The sequence below is a fragment of the Nicotiana tomentosiformis genome, chromosome 2 (genome assembly GCF_000390325.3).
Source record: "Nicotiana tomentosiformis chromosome 2, ASM39032v3, whole genome shotgun sequence".
Taxonomy (NCBI): Eukaryota; Viridiplantae; Streptophyta; class Magnoliopsida; order Solanales; family Solanaceae; genus Nicotiana; species Nicotiana tomentosiformis.
In genome coordinates, this window is record NC_090813.1 from 72,468,571 (window position 1) to 72,494,125 (window position 25,555).

The 25,555-nt window shown below is 40.4% G+C and overlaps 4 protein-coding genes and 4 pseudogenes across 4 annotated transcripts; 2 read left to right on the forward strand and 6 right to left on the reverse strand.

Moving 5' to 3' along the window:
- The first annotated feature begins 5,853 nt into the window (after positions 1 to 5,853).
- LOC138905051 (uncharacterized) lies at positions 5,854 to 6,693 on the forward strand. Its single transcript, XM_070193557.1, has one exon. The coding sequence runs from the start codon at positions 5,854 to 5,856 to the stop codon at positions 6,691 to 6,693; it is 840 nt and encodes a 279-aa protein (XP_070049658.1).
- Positions 6,694 to 7,328: 635 nt separating this feature from the next.
- LOC138905052 (uncharacterized) lies at positions 7,329 to 9,644 on the forward strand (annotated as a pseudogene).
- A 2,621-nt stretch (positions 9,645 to 12,265) lies between these two features.
- Positions 12,266 to 13,105, reverse strand: LOC138905053 (uncharacterized). Its single transcript, XM_070193558.1, has one exon. The coding sequence runs from the start codon at positions 13,103 to 13,105 to the stop codon at positions 12,266 to 12,268; it is 840 nt and encodes a 279-aa protein (XP_070049659.1).
- Positions 13,106 to 15,211: 2,106 nt separating this feature from the next.
- On the reverse strand, positions 15,212 to 16,052 carry LOC138905054 (uncharacterized; annotated as a pseudogene).
- A 629-nt stretch (positions 16,053 to 16,681) lies between these two features.
- Positions 16,682 to 17,522, reverse strand: LOC138905055 (uncharacterized; annotated as a pseudogene).
- Positions 17,523 to 21,182: 3,660 nt separating this feature from the next.
- Positions 21,183 to 22,022, reverse strand: LOC138905056 (uncharacterized; annotated as a pseudogene).
- Positions 22,023 to 22,660: 638 nt separating this feature from the next.
- Positions 22,661 to 23,500, reverse strand: LOC138905057 (uncharacterized). The gene has a single exon (XM_070193559.1). The coding sequence runs from the start codon at positions 23,498 to 23,500 to the stop codon at positions 22,661 to 22,663; it is 840 nt and encodes a 279-aa protein (XP_070049660.1).
- Positions 23,501 to 24,132: 632 nt separating this feature from the next.
- Positions 24,133 to 24,972, reverse strand: LOC104099148 (uncharacterized). Its single transcript, XM_009606057.2, has one exon. It carries the CDS (start codon positions 24,970 to 24,972, stop codon positions 24,133 to 24,135), a length of 840 nt encoding a protein of 279 aa, XP_009604352.2.
- Between the last annotated feature and the right edge of the window lie 583 nt (positions 24,973 to 25,555).

Genomic DNA, 25,555 nt, shown 5'->3' on the forward strand with positions numbered 1-25,555 from the left:
ATGATATATAATGTGACAAACATGCCCAGCAAGTTCTAGGAAAGTCACGGCAAGCATTGACTTTCTAATCCGGATACATTTAATTTGAAATTTGAATACGCAATGATTACATTCCGACAACATTCAATCATCTACAGTGAATAGTACAGACATGTAGGGCCCACTTTTAAAAATGCGCGACCATCCGATAATATTATAATGGATGGACGCCACGTGTGTGAACCGGATCAATAAGGCTATTAAGGGTTCTAGTATATATGGTACTCCAGTCTCAAATTCATTTCACCAAGTTGAAGGGAGCTCTGATTCGGAGACCTCACTCTTATAACAAATATGCCACCGTCTAAAAAATTTACAATTCAAGCCAAGAATTATTTCTTGACTTATCCCTACTGTTCTCTTACAAAAGACGAAGCTCTTACACAGTTACAAAATATTTCTACCCTCATAAATAAATTATTTATTAGGGTTTCCAGAGAATTACATGAACATGGGGAACCTCATCTCCATGTGCTCTAGGAGGTTGCCAATCTGCCAACGATTCATACGCAAAGGCCATTAATTCAGGATCCACCATTAATGCCCTTAAAATATTAATGGAGGAACAGCCCAGAGATTATATTAGATATTTAGATAAATTAAGGGCTAATTTAGATAGATATTTCTTCCCTCCTAAACAACTATTTATTTTAAAATGGGATCCACAAAGCTATGCGGTCCCAGATGATATAGAGCAATGGTTAGATGAGGTTTTCCAAGACCCATCTGCGAGGCCAGTGAAGAATAATAGTAGTGATAGACCATTGAGTCTGATACTGGAGGAGCCAAGCAGAACAGGTAAGAATGCTTGGGCCAGATCATTAGGCATTCATAATTATATTAGTGGTCATTTAGATTTTAATGCAAAATCTTATTCCAATAATGTAACTTATAACATCATTGATGACATATCCCTAATAAGAGTGAGGTCTCCGAATCAGAGCTAGTTATGCCCAGTGATATCTTGTACAGAATAATATATATCACGAAAGGCAGGTAGTGTTCCATTGGGCTCCTGGTCCACTACCACGGCCCAAAACACTCTATAGCTACGGGGGGTCATAAATGCTGCAGTATCTAGTTCCCCCCAAAATCGAAAAAAAATGGACTCAATTAAGTCCACATCAAACTCACGTTGATTCTGGGCCAGGCCCAGAGTAAGCCCATTTAATAAATTCACAGATCCAGCATTGGTTATAGGCCCAATGTATTGAAGCCATTGGTTGCATTAATGCAACCCCCCCCCCCCCCCATGATATATAATGTGACAAACATGCCCAGCAAGTTCTAGGAAAGTCACGGCAAGCATTGACTTTCTAATCCGGATACATTTAATTTGAAATTTGAATATGCAATGATTACACTCCGACAACATTCAATCATCTACAGTGAATAGTACAGATATGTGGGGCCCACTTTTAAAAATACGCGACCATCCGATAATATTATAACGGATGGACGCCACGTGTGTGAACTGGATCAATAAGGCTATTAAGGGTTCTAGTATATATGGTACTCCAGTCTCCAATTCATTTCACCAAGTTGAAGGGAGCTCTGATTCGGAGGCCTCACTCTTATTACAAATATGCCACCGTCTAAAAATTTAGAATTCAAGCCAAGAATTATTTCTTGACTTATCCCCACTGTTCTCTTACAAAAGACGAAGCTCTTACACAGTTACAAAATATTTCTACCCCAGTAAATAAATTATTTATTAGGGTTTCGAGAGAATTACACGAAGATGGGGAACCTCATCTCCATGTGCTCAAGGAGGTTGCCAATCTGCCGACGATTCATACGCAAAGGCCATTAATTCAGGATCCACCATTAATGCCCTTAAAATATTAATGGAGGAACAGCCCAGAGATTATATTAGAGATTTAGATAAATTAAGGGCTAATTTAGATAGACATTTCTGCCCTCCTAAACAACTATTTATTTCAAAATGGGACCCACAAAGCTATGTGGTCCCAGATGATATAGAGCAATGGTTAGGTGAGGCTTTCGAAGACCCATCTGCGAGGCCAGTGAAGAATAATAGTAGTGACAGACCATTGAGTCTGATACTGGAGGGGCCAAGCAGAACAGGTAAGACTGCTTCGGCCAGATCATTAGGCGTTCATAATTATATTAGTGGTCATTTAGATTTTAATGCAAAATCTTATTCCAATAATGTAACTTATAACGTCATTGATGACATATCCCTAATAAGAGTGAGGTCTCCGAATCAGAGCTAGTTAAGCCCAGTGATATCTTGTACAGAAGAAAATATATCACGGAAGGCAGGTAGTGTTCCATTGGGCTCCTAGTCCACTACCACGGCCCAAAACACTCTATAGCTACGGGGGGTCATAGATGTTGCAGTATCTAGTTCCCCCCAAAATCGAAAAAACATGGACTCAATTAGGTCCACATTAGACTCACGCTGATTCTGGGCCAGGCCCAGAGTAAGCCCATTTAATAAATTCACAGACCCAGCATTGGTTATAGGCCCAAGGTATTGAAGCCATTGGTTGCATTAATGCAACCCCCCCCCCCCATGATATATAATGTGACAAACTTGCCTAGCAAGTTCTAGGAAAGTCACGGCAAGCATGACTTTCTAATCCGGATACATTTAATTTGAAATTTGAATATGCAATGATTACATTCCGACAACATTCAATCATCTACAGTGAATAGTACAGACATGTGGGGCCCACTTTTGAAAATGCGCGTCCATTCGATAATATTATAACGGATGGACGCCACGTGTGTGAACTGGATCAATAAGGCTATTAAGGATTCTAGTATATATGGTACTCCAGTCTCCAATTCATTTCACCAAGTTGAAGGGAGCTCTGATTCGGAGGCCTCACTCTTATTACAAATATGCCACTGTCTAAAAAATTTAGAATTCAAGCCAAGAATTATTTCTTGACTTATCCCCACCATTCTCTTACAAAAGACGAAGCTCTTACACAGTTACAAAATAATTCTACCCCAGTAAATAAAGTATTTATTAGGGTTTCCAGAGAATTACACAAAGATGGGGAATCTCATCTCCATGTGCTCATCCAATTCGAAGGCAAGTATGTCTGCACCAACAATAGAAAATTCGACCTCACTTCCCCAACCAGGTCAGCACATTTCCATCCGAACATTCAGGGAGCTAAGTCCTCCTCCGATGTTAAAACATACGTGGAGAAAGATGGAGACTTCATTGATTTTGGCGTTTTCCAAATCGATGGCAGATCAAGTAGAGGAGGTTGCCAATCTGCCAATGATCCATACGCAAAGGCCATTAATTCAGTATCCACCATTAATGCCCTTAAAATATTAATGGAGGAACAGCCCAGAGATTATATTATAGATTTAGATAAATTAAGGGCTAATTTAGATAGACATTTCTGCCCTCCTAAAAAACTATTTATTTCAAAATGGGACCCACAAAGCTATGTGGTCCCAGATGATATAGGGCAATGGTTAGGTGAGGTTTTCGAAGACCCATCTGTGAGGCCAGTGAAGAATAATAGTACTGACAGACCATTGAGTCTGATACTGGAGGGGCCAAGCAGAACAGGTAAGACTGCTTGGGCCAGATCATTAGGCGTTCATAATTATATTAGTGGTCATTTAGATTTTAATGCAAAATCTTATTCCAATAATGTAACTTATATCGTCATTGATGACATATCCCTTATAAGAGTGAGGTCTCCGAATCAGAGCTAGTTAAGCCCAGTGATATCTTGTACAGAAGAAAATATATCACGGAAGGCAGGTAGTGTTCCATTGGGCTCCAGGTCCACTACCATGGCCCAAAACACTCTATAGCTACGGGGGGTCATAGATGCTGCAGTATCTAGTTCCCCCCAAAATCGAAAAAACATGGACTCAATAAGGTCCACATCAGACTCACGCTGATTCTGGGCCAGGCCCAGAGTAAGCCCATTTAATAAATTCACAGACCCAGCATTGGTTATAGGCCCAAGGTATTGAAGCCATTGGTTGCATTAATGCAACCCCCCCCCCCATGATATATAATGTGACAAACTTGCCCAGAAAGTTCTAGGAAAGTCACGGCAAGCATGACTTTCTAATCCAGATACATTTAATTTGAAATTTGAATATGCAATGATTACATTCCGACAACATTCAATCATCTACAGTGAATAGTACAGACATATGGGGCCCACTTTTGAAAATGCGCGTCTATCCGGTAATATTATAAGGGATGGACGCCACGTATGTGAACTGGATCAATAAGGCTATTAAGGGTTCTAGTATATATGGTACTCCAGTCTCCAATTCATTTCACCAAGTTGAAGGGAGCTCTAATTCGGAGACCTCACTCTTATTACAAATATGCCACCGTCTAAAAAATTTAGAATTCAAGCCAAGAATTATTTCTTGACTTATCCCCACCGTTCTCTTACAAAAGACGAAGCTCTTACACAGTTACAAAATATTTCTACCCCAGTAAATAAAGTATTTATTAGGGTTTCCAGATAATTACACGAAGATGGGGAACCTCATCTCCATGTGCTCATCCAATTCAAAGGCAAGTATGTCTGCACCAACAATAGAACATTCGACCTCACTTCCCCAACCAGGTCATCACATTTCCATCCGAACATTCAGGGAGCTAAGTCCTCCTCCGATGTTAAAACATACGTGGAGAAAGACGGAGACTTCATTGATTTTGGAGTTTTCCAAATCGATGGCAGATCAAGTAGAAGAGGTTGCCAATCTGCCAACGATTCATATGCAAAGGCCATTAATTCAGGATCCACCATTAATGCCCTTAAAATATTAATGGAGGAACAACCCAGAGATTATATTAGAGATTTAGATAAATTAAGGGCTAATTTAGATAGACATTTCTGCCTCCTAAACAACTATTTATTTCAAAATGGGACCCACAAAGCTATGTGGTCCCAGATGATATAGAGCAATGGTTAGGTGAAGTTTTCGAAGACCCATCTGCGAGGCCAGTGAAGAATAACAGTAGTGACAGACCATTGAGTCTGATACTGGAGGGGCCAAGCAGAACAGTAAGACTGCTTGGGCCAGATCATTAGGCGTTCATAATTATATTAGTGGTCATTTAGATTTTAATGCAAAATCTTATTCCAATAATGTAACTTATAACGTCATTGATGACATATCCCTAATAAGAGTGAGGTCTCTGAATCAGAGCTAGTTAAGCCCAGTGATATCTTGTACAGAAGAAAATATATCACGGAAGGCAGGTAGTGTTCCATTGGGCTTCTGGTCCACTACCACGGCCCAAAACACTCTATAGCTACGGGGGTCATAGATGCTGCAGTATCTAGTTCCCCCCAAAATCGAAAAAACATGGACTCAATTAAGTCCACATCAGACTCACGCTGATTCTGGACCTGGCCCAGAGTAAGCCCATTTAATAAATTCACAGACCCAGCATTGGTTATAGGCCCAAGGTATTGAAGCTATTGGTTGCATTAATGCAGCAAACCCCCCTATGATATATAATGTGACAAACTTGCCCAGCAAGTCCTAGGAAAGTCACGGCAAGCATGACTTTCTAATCCGGATACATTTAATTTTAAATTTGAATATGCAATGATTACATTCCGACAACATTCAATCATCTACAGTGAATAGTACAGACATGTGGGGGCCACTTTTAAAAATGCGCGTCCATCCGGTAATATTATAACGGATGGACGCCACGTGTGTGAACTGGATCAATAAGGCAATTAAGAATTCTAGTATATATGGTACTCCAGTCTCCAATTCATTTCCCCAAGTTGAAGGAAGCTCTGATTCGGAGACCTCACTCTTATTACAAATATGCCACCGTCTAAAAAATTTAGAATTCAAGCCAAGAATTATTTCTTGACTTATCCCCACCATTCTCTTACAAAAGACGAAGCTCTTACACAGTTACAAAATATTTCTACCCCAGTAAATAAAGTATTTATTAGGGTTTCCAGAAAAATACATGAAGATGGGGAACCTCATCTCCATGTGCTCATCCAATTCGAAGGCAAGTATGTCTGCACCAACAATAGAGCATTCGACCTCACTTCCCCAACCAGGTCAGCACATTTCCATCCGAACATTCAGGGAGCTAAGTCCTCCTCCGATGTTAAAACATACGTGGAGAAAGACGGAGACTTCATTGATTTTGGAGTTTTCCAAATCGATGGCAGATCAAGTAGAGGAGGTTGCCAATCTGCCAACGATTCATACGCAAAGGCCATTAATTCAGGATCAACCATTAATACCCTTAAAATATTAATGGAGGAACAGCCCAGAGATTATATTACAGATTTAGATAAATTAAGGGCTAATTTAGATAGACATTTCTGCCCTCCTAAACAACTATTTATTTCAAAATGGGACCCACAAACCTATGTGGTCCCAGATGATATAGGGCAATGGTTAGGTGAGGTTTTCGAAGACCCATGTGCGAGGCCAGTGAAGAATAATAGTAGTGACAGACCACTGAGTCTGATACTGGAGGGGCCAAGCAAAACAGGTAAGACTACTTGGGCCAGATCATTAGGCGTTCATAATTATATTAGTGGTCATTTAGATTTTAATGCAAAATCTTATTCCAATAATGTAACTTATAACGTCATTGATCACATATCCCTAATAAGAGTGAGGTCTCCGAATCAGAGCTAGTTAAGCCCAGTGATATCTTGTACAGAAGAAAATATATCACGGAAGGCAGGTAGTGTTCCATTGGGCTCGTGGTCCACTACCACGGCCCAAAACACTCTATAGCTACGAGGGTTCATAGATGTTGCAGTATCTAGTTCCCCCCAAAATCGAAAAAACATGGACTCAATTAAGTCCACATCAGACTCACGCTGATTCTGGGCCAGGCCCAGAGTAAGCCCATTTAATAAATTCACAGACCCAGCATTGGTTATAGGCCCAAGGTATTGAAGCCATTGGTTGCAATAATGCAACCACCCCCCCCCCATGATTTATAATGTGACAAACTTGCCCAGCAAGTTCTAGGAAAGTCACAGCAAGCATGACTTTGTAATCCGGATACATTTAATTTGAAATTTGAATATGCAATGATTACATTCCGCCAACATTCAATCATCTACAGTGAATAGTACAGACATGTGGGGCCCACTTTTAAAAATACGCGTCCATCCGGTAATATTATAACGGATGGACGCCACGTGTGTGAACTGGATCAATAAGGCTATTAAGGGTTCTAGTATATATGGTACTCCAGTCTCCAATTCATTTCACCAAGTTGAAGGGAGCTCTGATTCGGAGACTTCACTCTTATTACAAATATGCCACCGTCTAAAAAATTTAGAATTCAAGCCAAGAATTATTTCATGACTTATCCCCACCGTTCTCTTACAAAAGACGAAGCTCTTACACAGTTACAAAATATTTCTACCCCAGTAAATAAAGTATTTATTAGGGTTTCCAGAGAATTACACGAAGATGGGGAACCTCATCTCCATGTGCTCATCCAATTCGAAGGCAAGTATGTCTGCACCAACAATAGAACATTCGACCTCACTTCCCCAACCAGGTCATCACATTTCCATCCGAACATTCAGGGAGCTAAGTCCTCCTCCGATGTTAAAACATACGTGGAGAAAGACGGAGACTTCATTGATTTTGGAGTTTTCCAAATCGATGGCAGATCAAGTAGGGGAGGTTGCCAATCTGCCAACGATTCATATGCAAAGGCCATTAATTCAGGATCCACCATTAATGCCCTTAAAATATTAATGGAGGAACAGCCCAGAGATTATATTAGAGATTTAGATAAATTAAGGGCTAATTTAGATAGACATTTCTGCCCTCCTAAATAACTATTTATTTCAAAATGGGACCCACAAAGCTATGTGGTCCCAGATGTTATAGAGCAATGGTTAGGTGAGGTTTTCGAAGACCCATCTGCGAGGCCAGTGAAGAATAATAGTAGTGACAGACCATTGAGTCTGATACTAGAGGGGCCAAGCAGAACAGGTAAGACTGCTTGGGCCAGATCATTAGGCGTTCATAATTATATTAGTGGTCATTTAGATTTTAATGCAAAATCTTATTCCAATAATGTAACTTATAACGTCATTGATGACATATCCCTAATAAGAGTGAGGTCTCCGAATCAGAGCTAGTTAAGCCCAGTGATATCTTGTACAGAAGAAAATATATCACGGAAGGCAGGTAGTGTTCCATTGGGCTCGTGGTCCACTACCACGGCCCAAAACACTCTATAGCTACGAGGGTTCAAAGATGTTGCAGTATCTAGTTCCCCCCAAAATCGAAAAAATATGGACTCAATTAAGTCCACATCAGACTCACGTTGATTCTGGGCCAGGCCCAGAGTAAGCCCATTTAATAAATTCACATACCCAGCATTGATTATAGGCCCAAGGTATCGAAGCCATTGGTTGCATTAATGCAACCCCCCCCCCACCCCCATGATTATAATGTGACAAACTTGCCCAGCAAGTTATAGGAAAGTCACGGCAAGCATGACTTTCTAATCCGGATAAATTTAATTTGAAATTTGAATATGCAATGATTACATTCCGACAACATTCAATCATCTACAGTGAATAGTATAGACATGTGGGGCCCACTTTTAAAAATGCGCGTCCATCCGGTAATATTATAACGGATGGACGCCACGTGTGTGAACTGGATCAATAAGGCTATTAAGGGTTCTAGTATATATGGTACTCCAGTCTCCAATTCATTTCACCAAGTTGAAGGGAGCTCTGATTCGGAGACCTCACTCTTATTACAAATATGCCGCCGTCTAAAAAATTTAGAATTCAAGCCAAGAATTATTTCTTGACTTGTCCCCATCGTTATTTACCAAAGACGAAGCTCTTACACAGTTACAAAATATTTCTACCCTAGTAAATAAATTATTTATTAGGGTTTCCAGAGAATTACACGAAGATGGGGAACCTCATCTCCATGTGCTCATCTAATTCGAAGGCAAGTATGTCTGCACCAACAATAGAGCGTTCGACCTCACTTCCCCAACCAGGTCAGCACAATTCCATCTGAACATTCAGGGAGCTAAGTCCTCCTCCGATGTTAAAACATACGTGGAGAAAGACGGAGACTTCATTGATTTTGGAGTTTTCCAAATCGATGGCAGATCAAGTAGAGGAGGTTGCCAATCTGCCAACGATTCATATGCAAAGGACATTAATTCAAGATCCACCATTAAAGCCCTTAAAATATTAATGGAGGAACAGCCCAAAGATTATATTAGAGATTTAGATAAATTAAGGGCTAACTTAGATAGACATTTCTGCCCTCCTAAACAACTATTTATTTTAAAATGGGACCAACAAAGCTATGTGGTCCCAAATGATATAGAGCAATGGTTAGGTGAGGTTTTCGAAGACCCACCTGCGAGGCCAGTGATGAATAATAGTAGTGACAGACCATTGAGTCTGATACTGGAGGGGCCAAGCAGAACAGGTAAGACTGCTTGGGCCAAATCATTAGGCGTTCATAATTATATTAGTGGTCATTTAGATTTTAATGCAAAATCTTATTCCAATAATGTAACTTATAACGTCATTGATGACATATCCCTAATAAGAGTGAGGTCTCCGAATCAGAGCTAGTTAAGCCCAGTGATATCTTGTACAGAAGAAAATATATCACGGAAGGCAGGTAGTGTTCCATTGGGCTCCTGGTCCACTGCCACGGCCCAAAACACTCTATAGCTACGGGGGGTCATAGATGCTGCAGTATCTAGTTCCCCCCAAAATCGAAAAAACATGGACTCAATTAAGTCCACATCAGACTCACGCTGATTCTGGGCCAGGCCCAGAGTAAGCCTATTTAATTCATTCACAGACCCAACATTGGTTATAGGCTCAAGGTATTGAAGCCATTGGTTGCATTAATGCAACCCCCCCCCCCCCTTATGATTTATAATGTGACAAACTTGCCCTGCAAGTTCTAGGAAAGTCACGGTAAGCATGACTTTGTAATCCGGATACATTTAATTTGAAATTTGAATATGCAATGATTACATTCCGACAACATTCAATCATGTACAGTGAATAGTACAGACATATGGGGCCCACTTTTAAAAATGCGCGTCCATCCGGTAATATTATAACGGATGGATGCCACGTGTGTGAACTGGATCAATAAGGCAATTAAGGGTTCTAGTATATATGGTACTCCAGTCTCCAATTCATTTCACCAAGTTGAAGGGAGCTCTGATTCGGAGACCTCACTCTTATTACAAATATGCCACCGTCTAAAAAATATAGAATTCAAGCCAAGAATTATTTCTTGACTTATCCCCATCGTTCTCTTACAAAAGACGAAGCTCTTACACAGTTACAAAATATTTCTACCCCAGTAAATAAATTATTTATTAGGGTTTCCAGAGAATTACACGAAGATGGGGAACCTCATCTCCATGTGCTCAAGGAGGTTGCCAATCTGCCAACGATTCATACGCAAAGGCCATTAATTTAGGATCCACCATTAATGCCCTTAAAATATTAATGGAGGAACAGCCGAGAGATTATATTAGAGATTTAGATAAATTAAGGGCTAATTTAGATAGACATTTCTGCCCTCCTAAACAATTATTTATTTTAAAATGGGACCCACAAAGCTATGTGGTCCCAGATGATATAGAGCAATGGTTAGGTGAGGTTTTCGAAGACCTATCTGTGAGGCCAGTGAAGAATAATAGTAGTGACAGACCATTAAATGGTTGGCGACCATTCAACGATTCATACGCAAAGACTAAAGTTACATTATTAGGGATAATGTAATCGTTGCGTATGAATCGTTGAATGGGTCCCATTAAATGGTTGGCGACCATTCAACGATTCATACGCAAAGACTAAAGTTACATTATTAGGGATAATGTAGTCTTTGCGTATAAATCATTGAATGGTCGCCAACCATTTAATGGTCTGTCACTACTATTATTCTTCACTGGCCTCGCAGATGGGTCTTCGAAAACCTCACCTAACCATTGCTCTATATCATCTGGGACCACATAGCTTTGTGGGTCCCATTTTGAAATAAATAGTTATTTAAGAGGGCAGAAATGTCTATCTAAATTAGCCCTTAATTTATCTAAATCTCTAATATAATCTCTGGGCTATTCCTCCATTAATATTTTAAGGGCATTAATGGTGGATCCTGAATTAATGGCCTTTGCGTATGAATCGTTGGCAGATTGGCAACCTCCTCTACTTGATCTGCCATCGATTTGGAAAACTCCAAAATCAATGAAGTCTCCGTCTTTCTCCACGTATGTTTTAACATCGGAGGAGGACTTAGCTGCCTAAATGTTCGGATGGAAATGTGCTAACCTGGTTGGGGAAGTGAGGTCGAATGCTCTATTGTTGGTGCAGACATACTTGCCTTCGAATTGGATGAGCACATGGAGATGAGGTTCCCCATCTTCGTGTAATTCTCTGGAAATCCTAATAAATAATTTATTTACTGGGGTAGAAATATTTTGTAACTGTGTAAGAGCTTCGTCTTTTGTAAGAGAATGGTGGGGATAAGTCAAGAAATAATTCTTGGCTTGAATTCTAAATTTTTTAGACGGTGGCATATTTGTAATAAGAGTGAGGTCTCCGAATCAGAGCTCCCTTCAACTTGGTGAAATGAATTGGAGACTGGAGTACCATATATACTAGAACCCTTAATAGCCTTATTGATCCAGTTCACACACGTGGCGTCCATCCGTTATAATATTACCGGATGGACGCGCATTTTTAAAAGTGGGCCCCACATGTCTGTACTATTCACTGTAGATGATTGAATGTTGTCGGAATGTAATCATTGCATATTCAAATTTCAAATTAAATGTATCCGTATTAGAAAGTCATGCTTGCCGTGACTTTCCTAGAACTTACTGGGCATGTTTGTCACATTATATATCAATGGAGGGGTGGTTGCATTAATGCAACCAATGGCTTCAATACCTTGGGCCTATAACCAATGCTGGGTCTGTGAATTTATTAAATGGGCTTACTCTAGGCCTGGCCCAGAATCAGCGTGAGTCTGAATTGGACTTAATTGAGTCCTTTTTTTTTCTATTTTGGGGGGGGGAACTAGATACTGCAGCATTATGACCCCCCGTAGCTATAGAGGGTAGCTATAGAGTATTTTGGGCCGTGGTAGTGGACCAGGGGCCCAATGGAACACTACCTGCCTTCCGTGATATATTTTCTTCAGTACAAGATATCACTAGGCTTAACTAGCTCTGATTCGGAGACCTCACTCTTATTAGGGATATGTCATCAATGACGTTATAAGTTACATTATTGGAATAAGATTTTGCATTAAAATCTAAATGACCACTAATATAATTATGAACGCCTAATGATCTGGCCCAAGCAGTCTTACCTGTTCTGCTTGGCCCCTCCAGTATCAGACTCAATGGTCTGTCACTACTATTATTCTTCACTGGCCTTGGAGATGGGTTTTCGAAAACCTCACCTAACCATTGCTCTATATCATCTGGGACCACATAGCTTTGTGGGTCCCATTTTGAAATAAATAATTGTTTAGGAGGGCAGAAATGTCTATCTAAATTAGCCCTTAATTTACCTAAATCTCTAATATAATCTCTGGGCTGTTCTTCCATTAATATTTTAAGGGCATCAATGGTGGATCCTGAATTAATGGCCTTTGCGTATGAATTGTTTGCAGATTGGCAACCTCCTCTACTTGATCTGCCATCGATTTGGAAAACTCCAAAATCAATGAAGTCTCCGTCTTTCTCCACGTATGTTTTAACATCGGAGGAGGACTTAGCTCCCTGATTGTTCGGATGGAAATGTGCTGACCTGGTTGGGGAAGTGAGGTCGAATGCTCTATTGTTGGTACAGACATACTTGCCTTCGAATTGGATGAGCACATGGAGATGAGGTTCCCCATCTTCGTGTAATTCTCTGGAAACCCTAATAAATAATTTATTTACTGGGGTAAAAATATTTTGTAACTGTGTAAGAGCTTCGTCTTTTGTAAGAGAACAGTGGGGATAAGTCAAGAAATAATTCTTGGCTTGAATTCTAAATTTTTTAGACGGTGGCATATTTGTAATAAGAGTGAGGTCTCCGAATCAGAGCTCCCTTCAACTTGGTGAAATGAATTGGAGACTGGAGTACCATATATACTAGAACCCTTAATAGCCTTATTGATCCAGTTCACACACGTGGCGTCCATCCGTTATAATATTACCGGATGGACGCGCATTTTTAAAAGTGGGCCCCACATGTCTGTACTATTCACTGTAGATGATTGAATGTTGTCAGAATTTAATCATTGCATATTCAAATTTCAAATTAAATGTATCCGGATTAGAAAGTCATGCTTGCCGTGACTTTCCTAGAACTTGCTGGGCATGTTTGTCACATTATATATCATGGGGGGGTGGTTGCATTATTGGCAACCAATGGCTTCAATACCTTGGGCCTATAACCAATGTTGGGTCTGTGAATTTATTAAATGAGCTTACTCTGGGCCTGGCCCAGAATCAGCGTGAGTCTGATGTGGACTTAATTGAGTCCATTTTTTTTCGATTTTGGGGGGAACTAGATACTGCAGCATCTATGACCCCACGTAGCTATGGAGTGTTTTGGGCCGTGGTAGTGGACCAGGAGCCCAATGGAACACTACCTGCCTTCCATGATATATTTTCTTCTGTACAAGATATTACGGGGCTTAACTAGCTCTAATTCGGAGACCTCACTCTTATTAGGGATATGTCATCAATGACGTTATAAGTTACATTATTGGAATAAGATTTTTCATTAAAAACTAAATGACCACTAATATAATTATGAACGCCTAATGATCTGGCCCAAGCAGTCTTACCTGTTCTGCTTGGCCCCTCTAGTATCAGACTCAATGGTCTGTCACTACTATTATTCTTCACTGGCCTCGCAGATGGGTCTTCGAAAACCTCACCTAACCATTGCTCTATATCATCTGGGACCACATAGCTTTGTGGGTCCCATTTTGAAATAAATAGTTGTTTAGGAGGGAAGAAAATCTATCTAAATTAGCCTTTAATTTATCTAAATCTCTAATATAATCTCTGGGCTGTTCCTCCATTAATATTTTAAGGGCATCAATGGTGGATCCTGAATTAATGGCCTTTGCGTATGAATAGTTGGCAGATTGGCAACCTCCTCTACTTGATCTGCCATCGATTTGGAAAACTCCAAAATCAATGAAGTCTCCGTGTTTCTCCACGTATGTTTTAATATCGGAGGAGGACTTAGCTCCCTGATTGTTCGGATGGAAATGTGCTGACCTGGTTGGGGAAGTGAGGTCGAATGCTCTATTGTTGGTGCAGACATACTTGCCTTCGAATTGGATGAGCACATGGAGATGAGGTTCCCCATCTTCGTGTAATTCTCTGGAAATCCTAATAAATAATTTATTTACTGGGGTAAAAATATTTTGTAACTGTGTAAGAGCTTCGTCTTTTGTAAGACAACGGTGGGGATAAGTCAAGAAATAATTCTTGGCTTGAATTCTAAATTTTTTAGACGGTGGCATATTTTTAATAAGAGTGAGGTCTCCGAATCAGAGCTCCCTTCAACTTGGTAAAATGAATTGGAGACTGGAGTACCATATATACTAGAACCCTTAATAGCCTTATTGATCCAATTCACATACGTGGCGTCCATCCGTTATAATATTACCGGATGGACGCGCATTTTTAAAACTGGGCTCCACATGTCTGTACTATTCACTGTAGATGATTGAATGTTGTCGGAATGTAATCATTGCATATTCAAATTTCAAATTAAATGTATCTGGATTAGAAAGTCATGCTTGCCGTGACTTTCCTAGAACTTGCTGGGCAAGTTTGTCACATTATAAATCATAGGGGTGGGGGGGTTGCATTAATGTAACCAATGGCTTCAATACCTTGGGCCTATAACCAATGCTGGGTCTGTGAATTTATTAAATGGGCTTACTCTGGGCCTGGCCCAGAATCAACATGAGTCTAATGTGGACTTAATTGAGTCCATGTTTTTTCGATTTTGGGGGGAACTAGATACTGCAGCATCTATGACCCCCGTAGCTATAGAGTGTTTTGGGCCGTGGTAGTGGACCAGGAGCCCAATGGAACACTACCTGCCTTCCGTGATATATTTTCTTCTGTACAAGATATCACTGGGCTTAACTAGCTCTGATTCGGAGACCTCACTCTTATTAGGGATATGTCATCAATAACGTTATAAGTTACATAATTGGAATAAGATTTTGCATTAAAATCTAAATGACCAATAATATAATTATGAACGCCTAATGATCTGGCCCAAGCAGTCTTACCTGTTCTGCTTGGCCCCTCCAGTATCAGACTCAATGGTCTGTCACTACTATTATTCTTCACTGGCCTCGCAGATGGTTCTTCAAAAACCTCACCTAACCATTGCTCTATATCATCTGGGACCACATAGCTTTGTGGGTCCCATTTTGAAATTAATAGTTGTTTAGGAGGGGGAATAATGTCTATATAAATTAGCCCTTAATTTATCTAAATCTCTAATATAATCTCTGGGCTGTTCCTCCATTAATATTTTAAGGGCATTAATGGTTGATCCTGAATTAATGGCCTTTGCGTATGAATCGTTGGCAGATTGGCAACCTCCCCTACTTGATCTGCCATCGATTTGGAAAACTCCAAAATCAATGAAGTCTCCGTCTTTCTCCACGTATGTTTTAACATCGGAGGAGGACTTAGCTCCCTGAATGTTCGGATGGAAATGTGATGACCTGGTTGGGGAAGTGAGGTCGAATGTTCTATTGTTGGTGCAGACATACTTGCCTTCGAATTGGATGAGCACATGGAGATGAGGTTCCCCATCTTCGTGTAATTCTCTGGAAACCCTAATAAATACTTTATTTACTGGGGTAGAAATATTTTGTAACTGTGTAAGAGCTTCGTCTTTTGTAAGAGAACGGTGGGGATAAGTCATGAAATAATTCTTAGCTTGAATTCTAAATTTTTTGGACGGTGGCATATTTGTAATAAGAGTGAGGTCTCCGAATCAGAGCTCCCTTCAACTTGGTGAAATGAATTGGAGACTGGAGTACCATATATACTAGAACCCTTAATAGCCTTATTGATCCAGTTCACACACGTGGCGTCCATCCGTTATAATATTACCGGATGGATGCGCATTTTTAAAAATGGGCCCTACATGTATGTACTATTCACTGTAGATGATTGAATGTTGTCGGAATGTAATCATTGCATATTCAAATTTCAAATTAAATGTATCCGGATTAGAAAGTCATGCTTGCCGTGACTTTCCTAGAACTTGCTGGGCAAGTTTGTCACATTATAAATCATGGGGGGGGTGGTTTCATTAATGCAACTAATGGCTTCAATACCTTGGGCCTATAACCAATGCTGGGTCTGTGAATTTATTAAATGGGCTTACTCTGGGCCTGGCCAAGAATCAGCGTGAGTCTGATGTGGACTTAATTGAGTCCATATTTTTTCGATTTTGGGGGGAACTAGATACTGCAGCATCTATGACCCCCCATATAGAGTGTTTTGGGCCGTGGTAGTGGACCAGGAGCCCAATGGAACACTACCTGCCTTCCGTGATATATTTTCTTCTGTACAAGATATCACTGGGCTTAACTAGCTCTGATTCAGAGACCTCACTCTTATTAGGGATATGTCATCAATGACGTTATAAGTTACATTATTTGGAATAAGATTTTGCATTAAAATCTAAATGACCACTAATATAATTATGAACGCCTAATGATCTGGCCCAAGCAGTCTTACCTGTTCTGCTTGGCCCCTCCAGTATCAGACTCAATGGTCTGTCACTACTATTATTCTTCACTGGCCTCGCAGATGGGTCTTCGAAAACCTCACCTAATCATTGCTCTATACCATCTGGGACCACATAGCTTTGTGGGTCCCATTTTGAAATAAGTAGATGTTTAGGAGGGCAGAAATGTCTATCTAAATTAGCCCTTAGTTTATCTAAATTTCTAATATAATCTATAGGCTGTTCCTCCATTAATATTTTAAGGGCGTTAATGGTGGATCCTGAATTAATGGCCTTTGCGTATGAATCGTTGGCAGATTGGCAACCTCCTCTACTTAATCTGCCATCGATTTGGAAAACTCCAAAATCAATGAAGTCTCCGTCTTTCTCCACGTATGTTTTAACATCGGAGGAGGACTTAGCTCCCTGAATGTTCGGATGGAAATGTGCTGACCTGGTTGGGGAAGAGAGGTCGAATGCTCTATTGTTGGTGCAGACATACTTGCCTTCGAATTGGATGAGCACATGGAGATGAGGTTCCCTATCTTCGTGTAATTCTCTGGAAACCCTAATTAATAATTTATTTACTGGGGTAGAAATATTTTGTAACTGTGTAAGAGCTTCGTCTTTTGTAAGAGAACTGTGGCGATAAGTCAAGAAATAATTCTTGGCTTGAATTCTAAATTTTTTAGACGGTGGCATATTTGTAATAAGAGTGAGGTATCCAAATCAGAGCTCCCTTCAACTTGGTGAAATGAATTGGAGACTGGAGTACCATATATACTAGAACCCTTAATAGCCTTATTGATCCAGTTCACACACGTGGCGTCCATTCGTTATAATATTACCGGATGGACAAGCATTTTTAAAAGTGGGCCCCACATGTCTGTACTATTCGCTGTAGATGATTGAATGTTGTCGGAATGTAATCATTACATATTCAAATTTCAAATTAAATGTATCCGGATTAGAAAGTCATGCTTGCCGTGACTTTCCTAGAACTTGACCAGTACTGTCTTTGGGCCTATAACCAATGGTGGGTTTGTGAATTTATTAAATGGGCTTACTCTGGGCCTGGCCCAGAATCAGCGTGAGTCTGATGTGGACTTAATTGAGTCCATGTTTTTTCGATTTTGGTGGGAACTAGATACTGTAGCATCTATGACCCCCCGCAGCTATAGAGTATTTTGGGCCGTGGTAGTAGACCAGGAGCCCAATGGAACACTACCTGCCTTCCGTGATATATTTTCTTCTGTACAAGATATCACTGGGCTTAACTATATCCCTGATGATAAGCATAGACGTTTTCAGGTGAAACGTCAAGGCCTCGTCATGTGTGACGGCCTCGCAGATGGGTCTTCGAAAACCTCACCTAACCATTGCTTTATATCATCTGGGACCACATAGCTTTGTGGGTCCCATTTTGAAATAAATAGTTGTTTAGGAGGGCAGAAATGTCTATCTAAATTAGCCCTTAATTTATCTAAATCTCTAATATAATCTCTGGGCTGTTCCTCCATTAATATTTTATGGGCATTAATGGTGGATCCTGATTTAATGGCCTTTGCGTATGAATCGTTGGCAGATTGGCAACCTACTCTACTTGATCTGCCATCGATTTGGAAAACTCCAAAATCAATGAAGTCTCCGTCTTTCTCCACGTATGTTTTAACATCGGAGGAGGACTTAGCTCCCTGAATGTTCGGATGGAAATGTGCTGACCTGGTTGGGGAAGTGAGGTCGAATGCTCTATTGTTGGTGCAGACTTACTTGCCTTCGAATTGGATGAGCACATGGAGATGAGGTTCCCCATCTTCGTGTAATTCTCTGGAAACCCTAATAAATAATTTTTTTACTGGGGTAGAAATATTTTGTAACTGTGTAAGAGCTTCGTCTTTTGTAAGAGAACTGTGGCGATAAGTCAAGAAATAATTCTTGGCTTGAATTCTAAATTTTTTAGACGGTGGCATATTTGTAATAAGAGTGAGGTATCCAAATCAGAGCTCCCTTCAACTTGGTGAAATGAATTGGAGACTAGAGTACCATATATACTAGAACCCTTAATAGCCTTATTGATCCAGTTCACACACGTGGCGTCCATCCGTTATAATATTACCGGATGGACAAGCATTTTTAAAAGTGGGCCCCACATGTCTGTACTATTCGCTGTAGATGATTGAATGTTGTCGGAATGAAATCATTACATATTTTAAGGGCATTAATGGTGGATCCTAAATTAATGGCCTTTGCGTATGAATCGTTGGCAGATTGGCAACCTCCTTGAGCACATGGAGATGAGGTTCCCCATCTTCGTGTAATTCTCTGGAAACCCTAATAAATAATTTATTTACTGGGGTAGAAATATTTTATAACTGTGTAAGAGCTTCGTCTTTTGTAAGAGAACGGTCGGGATAAGTCAAGAAATAATTCTTGGATTGAATTCTAAATTTTTTAGACGGTGGCATATTTGTAATAAGAGTGAGGTTTCAGAATCAAAGCTCCCTTCAACTTGGTGAAATGAATTGGAGACTGGAGTACCATATATACTAGAACCCTTAATAGCCTTATTGATCCAGTTCACACGCGTGGCGTCCATCCGTTATAATATTACCTGATGGATGCGCATTTTTAAAAGTGGGCCCCACATGTCTGTACTATTCACTGTAGATGATTGAATGTTGAATGTAATCATTGCATATTCAAATTTGAAATTAAATGTATCCGGATTAGAAAGTCATGGTTGCCGTGACTTTCCTAGAACTTGACCAGTACTGTCTTTGGGCCTATAACCAATGCTGGGTCTGTGAATTTATTAGATGGGCTTACTCTGGGCCTGGCCCAGAATCAGCGTGAGTCTGATGTGGACTTAATTGAGTCCATGTTTTTTCGATTTTGGGGGGAAATAGATATTGCAGCATCTATGACCCCCTGTAGCTATAGAGTGTTTTGGGCCGTGGTAGTAGACCAAGAGCCCAATGGAACACTACCTGCCTTCCGTGATATATTTTCTTCTGTACAAGATATCACTAGGCTTAACTATATTCCTGATGATAAGCATTGACGTTTTCAGGTGAAACGTCAAGGCTTCGTCATGTGTGACGGCCTCGCAGAGGGGTCTTCGAAAACCTCACCTAACCATTTCTCTATATCATCTGGGACCACATAGCTTTGTGGGTCCCATTTTGAAATAAATAGTCGTTTAGGAGGGCAGAAATGTCTATCTAAATTAGCCCTTAATTTATCTAAATCTCTAATATAATTTCTGGGATGTTCCTACATTAATATTTTAAGGGCATTAATGGTGGATCCTGAATTAATGGCCTTTGCGTATGAATCTTTGGCAGATTGGAAACCTCCTCTACTTGATCTACCATCGATTTGGAAAACTCCAAAATCAATGAAGTCTCCGTCTTTCTCCACGTATGTTTTAACATCGGAGGAGGACTTAGCTCCCTGAATGTTCGGATGGTAATGTGCTGACCTGGTTGGGGAAGTGAGGTCGAATGCTCTATTGTTGGTGCATACATACTTGCCTTCAAATTGGATGAGCACATGGAGATGAGGTTCCCCATCTTCGTGTAATTCTCTGGAAACCCTAATAAATAATTTATTTACTGGGGTAGAAATATTTTGTCACTGTGTAAGAGCTTCGTCTTTTGTAAGAGAACGGTGGGGCTAAGTCAAGAAATAATTCTTGCCTTGAATTCTAAATTTTTTAGACGGTGGTATATTTGTAATAAGAGTGAGGTCTCCGAATCAGAGCTCCCTTCAACTTGGTTAAATGAATTGGAGACAAGAGTACCATATATACTAGAACCCTTAATAGCCTTATTGATCCAGTTCACACACGTGGCGTCCATCCGTTATAATATTACCGGATGGACGCGCATTTTTAAAAGTGGGCCCCACATGTCTGTACTATTCACTATAGATGATTGAATGTTGTCGAAATATAATCATTGCTTATTCAAATTTCAAATTAAATGTATCCGGATTAGAAAGTCATGCTTGCCGTGACTTTCCTAGAACTTGCTGGGCAAGTTTGTCTCATTATAAATCATAGGGGGGATGGTTGCATTAATGCAACCAATGGCTTTAATACCTTGGGCCTATAACCAATGCTTGGTCAGTGAATTTATTAAATGGGCTTACTCTGGGCCTGGCCCAGAATCAGCGTGAGTCTGATGTGGACTTAATTGAGTCCATGTTTTTTTTATTTTGGGGGGAACTAGATACTGCAGCATCTATGACCCCCCATAGCTATAGAGTGTTTTGGGCCGTGGTAGTGGACCGGGAGCCCAATGGAACACTACCTGCCTTGCGTGATATATTTTCTTCTGTACAAGATATCACTGGGCTTAACTAGCTCTGATTCGGAGACCTCACTCTTATTAGGGATATGTCATCAATGACGTTATAAGTTACATTATTGGAATAAGATTTTGCATTAAAATCTAAATGACCACTAATATAATTATGAACGCCTAATGATCTGGCCCAAGCAGTCTTACCTGTTCTGCTTGGCCCCTCCAGTATTAGACTCAATGGTCTGTCACTACTATTATTCTTCACTGGCCTCGCAGATGGGCCTTCGAAAACCTCACCTAACCATTGCTCTATATCATCTGGGACCACATAGCTTTGTGGGTCCCATTTTGAAATAAATAGTTGTTTAGGAAGGCAGAAATGTCTATCTAAATTTGCCCTTAATTTATCTAAATCTCTAATATAATCTCTGGGTTGTTCCTCCATTAATATTTTAAGGGCATTAATGGTGGATCCTGAATTAATGGCCTTTGCGTATGAATCGTTGGCGGATTGGCAACCTCCTCTACTTGATCTGCCATCGATTTGGAAAACTCCAAAATCAATGAAGTCTCCGTCTTTCTCCACGTATGTTTTAACATCGGAGGAGGACTTAGCTCCCTGAATGTTCGGATGGAAATGTGCTGACCTGGTTGGGGAAGTGAGGTCGAATGCTCTATTGTTGGTGCAGACATACTTGCCTTCGAATTGGATGAGCACATGGAGATGAGGTTCCCCATCTTCGTGTAATTCTCTGGAAACCCTAATAAATAATTTATTTACTGGGGTAGAAATATTTTGTAACTGTGTAAGAGCTTCGTCTTTGGTAAGAGAACGGTGGGGATAAGTCAAGAATTAATTCTTAGCTTGAATTCTAAATTTTTTAGACGGTGGCATATTTGTAATAAGAGTGAGGTCTCCGAATCAGAGCTCCCTTCAACTTGGTGAAATGAATTGGAGACTGGAGTACCATATATACTAGAACCCTTAATAGCCTTATTGATCCAGTTCACACACGTGGCGTCCATCCGTTATAATATTACCGGATGGACGCGCATTTTTAAAAGTGGGCCCCACATGTCTGTACTATTCACTATAGATGATTGAATGTTGTCAGAATGTAATCATTGCATATTCAAATTTCAAATTAAATGTATCCGGATTAGAAAGTCATGCTTGCCGTGACTTTCCTAGAACTTGCTGGGCAAGTTTGTCACATTATAAATCATGGTGGGGGGGGGGGGGTTGCATTAATGCAACCAATGGCTTCAATACCTTGGGCCTATAACTAATGCTGGGTCTGTGAATTTATTAAATGGGCTTACTCCGGGCCTGGCCCAGAATCAGCGTGAGTCTGATGTGGACCTAATTGAGTCCTTGTTTTTTCGATTTTGGGGGGAACTAGATACTGCAGCATCTATGACCCCCTGTAGCTATAGAGTGTTTTGGGCCGTGGTAGTGGACCAGGAGCCCAATGGAACACTACCTGCCTTCCGTGATATATTTTCTTCTGTACATGATATCACTGGGCTTAACTAGCTCTGATTCGGAGACCTCACTCTTATTAGGGATATGTCATCAATGACGTTATAAGTTACATTATTGGAATAAGATTTTGCATTAAAATCTAAATGACCACTAATATAATTATGAACGCCTAATGATCTGGCCCAAGCAGTCTTACATGTTCTGCTTGGCCCCTCCAGTATCAGACTCAATGGTCTGCCACTACTATTATACTTCACTGGCCTCGCAGATGGGTCTTCGAAAACCTCACCTAACCATTGCTCTATATCATCCGGGACCTCATAGCTTTGTGGGTCCCATTTTGAAATAAATAGTTGTTTAGGAGGGCAGAAATGTCTATCTAAATTAGCCCTTAATTTATCTAAATCTCTAATATAATCTCTGGGCTGTTCCTCCATTAATATTTTAAGGGCATTAATGGTGGATCCTGAATTAATGGCCTTTGCATATGAATCGTTGGCGGATTGGCAACCTCCTCTACTTGATCTGCCATCGATTTGGAAAACTCCAAAATCAATGAAGTCTCCGTCTTTCTCCACGTATGTTTTAACATCGGAGGAGGACTTAGCTCCCTGAATGTTCGGATGGAAATGTGCTGACCTGGTTGGGGAAGTGAGGTCGAATGCTCTATTGTTGGTGCAGACATACTTGCCTTCGAATTGGATGAGCACATGGATATGAGGTTCCCCGTCTTCGTGTAATTCTCTGGAAACCCTAATAAATAATTTATTTACTGGGATAGAAATATATTGTAACTGTGTAAGAGCTTCGTCTTTTGTAAGAGAACGGTGGGGATAAGTCAAGAAATAATTCTTGGCTTGAATTCTAAATTTTTTAGACGGTGGCATATTTGTAATAAGAGTGAGGTCTCCGAATCAGAGCTCCCTTCAACTTGGTGAAATGAATTGGAGACTGGAGTACCATATATACTAGAACCCTTAATAGCCTTATTGATCCAGTTCACACACGTGGCGTCCATCCGTTATAATATTACCAGATGGACGCGCATTTTTAAAAGTGGGCCCCACATGTCTGTACTATTCACTGTAGATGATTGAATGTTGTCGGAATGTAATCATTGCATATTCAAATTTCAAATTAAATGTATCCGGATTAGAAAGTCATGCTTGCCGTGACTTTCCTAGAACTTGATGGGCATGTTTGTCACATTATAAATCATAGTGGGGTGGTTGCATTAATGCAACCAATAGCTTCAATACCTTGGGCCTATAACCAATGCTGGGTCTGTGAATTTATTAAATGGGCTTACTCTGGGCCTGGCCCAGAATCAGCGTGAGTCTGATGTGGACTTAATTGAGTCCATGTTTTTTCGATTTTGGGGGGAACTAGATACTGCAGCATCTATGACCCCCTGTAGCTATAGAGTGTTTTGGGCCGTGGTAGTGGACCAGGAGCCCAATGGAACACTACCTGCCTTCCGTGATATATTTTCTTCTGTACAAGATATCACTGGGCTTAACTAGCTCTGATTCGGAGACCTCACTCTTATTAGGGATATGTCATCAATGACGTTATAGGTTACATTATTGGAATAAGATTTTGCATTAAAATCTAAATGACTACTAATATAATTATGATCGCCTAATGATCTGGCCCAAGCAGTCTTACCTGTTCTGCTTGGCCCCTCCAGTATCAGACTCAATGGTCTGTCACTACTATTATTCTTCACTGGCCTCGCAGATGGGTCTTCGAAAACCTCACCTAACCATTGCTCTATATCATCTGGGACCTCATAGCTTTGTGGGTCCCATTTTGAAATAAATAGTTGTTTAGGAGGGCAAAAATGTCTATCTAAATTAGTCCTTAATTTATCTAAATCTCTAATATAATCTCTGGGCTGTTCCTCTATTAATATTTTAAGGGCATTAATGGTGGATCCTGAATTAATGGCCTTTGCGTATGAATCGTTGGCGGATTGGCAACCTCCTCTACTTGATCTGCCATCGATTTGGAAAACTCCAAAATCAATGAAGTCTCCGTCTTTCTCCACGTATGTTTTAACATCGGAGGAGGACTTAGCTTCCTGAATGTTCGGATGGAAATGTGCTGACCTGGTTGGGGAAGTGAGGTCGAATGCTCTATTGTTGGTGCAGACATACTTGCCTTCGAATTGGATGAGCACATGGAGATGAGGTTCCCCATCTTCGTGTAATTCTATGGAAACCCTAATAAATAATTTATTTACTGGGATAGAAATATATTGTAACTGTGTAAGAGCTTCGTCTTTTGTAAGAGAACGGTGGGGATAAGTCAAGAAATAATTCTTGGCTTGAATTCTAAATTTTTTAGACAGTGGCATATTTGTAATAAGAGTGAGGTCTCCGAATCAGAGCTCCCTTCAACTTGGTGAAATGAATTGGAGACTGGAGTACCATATATACTAGAACCCTTAATAGCCTTATTGATCCAGTTCACACACGTGGCGTCCATCCGTTATAATATTACCGGATGGACGCGCATTTTTAAAAGTGGGCCCCCACATGTCTGTACTATTCACTGTAGATGATTGAATGTTGTCGGAATGTAATCATTGCATATTCAAATTTCAAATTAAATGTATCCGGATTGGAAAGTCATGCTTGCCGTGACTTTCCTAGAACTTGCTGGGCAAGTTTGTCACATTATAAATCATGGGGGGGGAGGGGTTGCATTAATGCAACCAATGGCTTCAATACCTTGGACCTATAACCAATGTTGGGTCTGTGAATTTATTAAATGGGCTTACTCTGGGCCTGGCCCAGAATCAGCGTGAGTCTGATGTGGACCTAATTGAGTCCTTGTTTTTTTGATTTTGGGGGGAACTAGATACTGCAGCATCTATGACCCCCTGTAGCTATAGAGTGTTTTGGGCCGTGGTAGTGGACCAGGAGCCCAATGGAACA

Bases quoted from the DNA above. Each gene is read 5' to 3' on its own strand.
- LOC138905051 (XM_070193557.1), top strand. From the start codon at position 5,854: ATGCCACCGTCTAAAAAATTTAGAATTCAAGCCAAGAATTATTTCTTG.
- LOC138905053 (XM_070193558.1), bottom strand. From the start codon at position 13,105: ATGCCACCGTCTAAAAAATTTAGAATTCAAGCCAAGAATTATTTCTTG.
- LOC138905057 (XM_070193559.1), bottom strand. From the start codon at position 23,500: ATGCCACCGTCTAAAAAATTTAGAATTCAAGCCAAGAATTATTTCTTG.
- LOC104099148 (XM_009606057.2), bottom strand. From the start codon at position 24,972: ATGCCACTGTCTAAAAAATTTAGAATTCAAGCCAAGAATTATTTCTTG.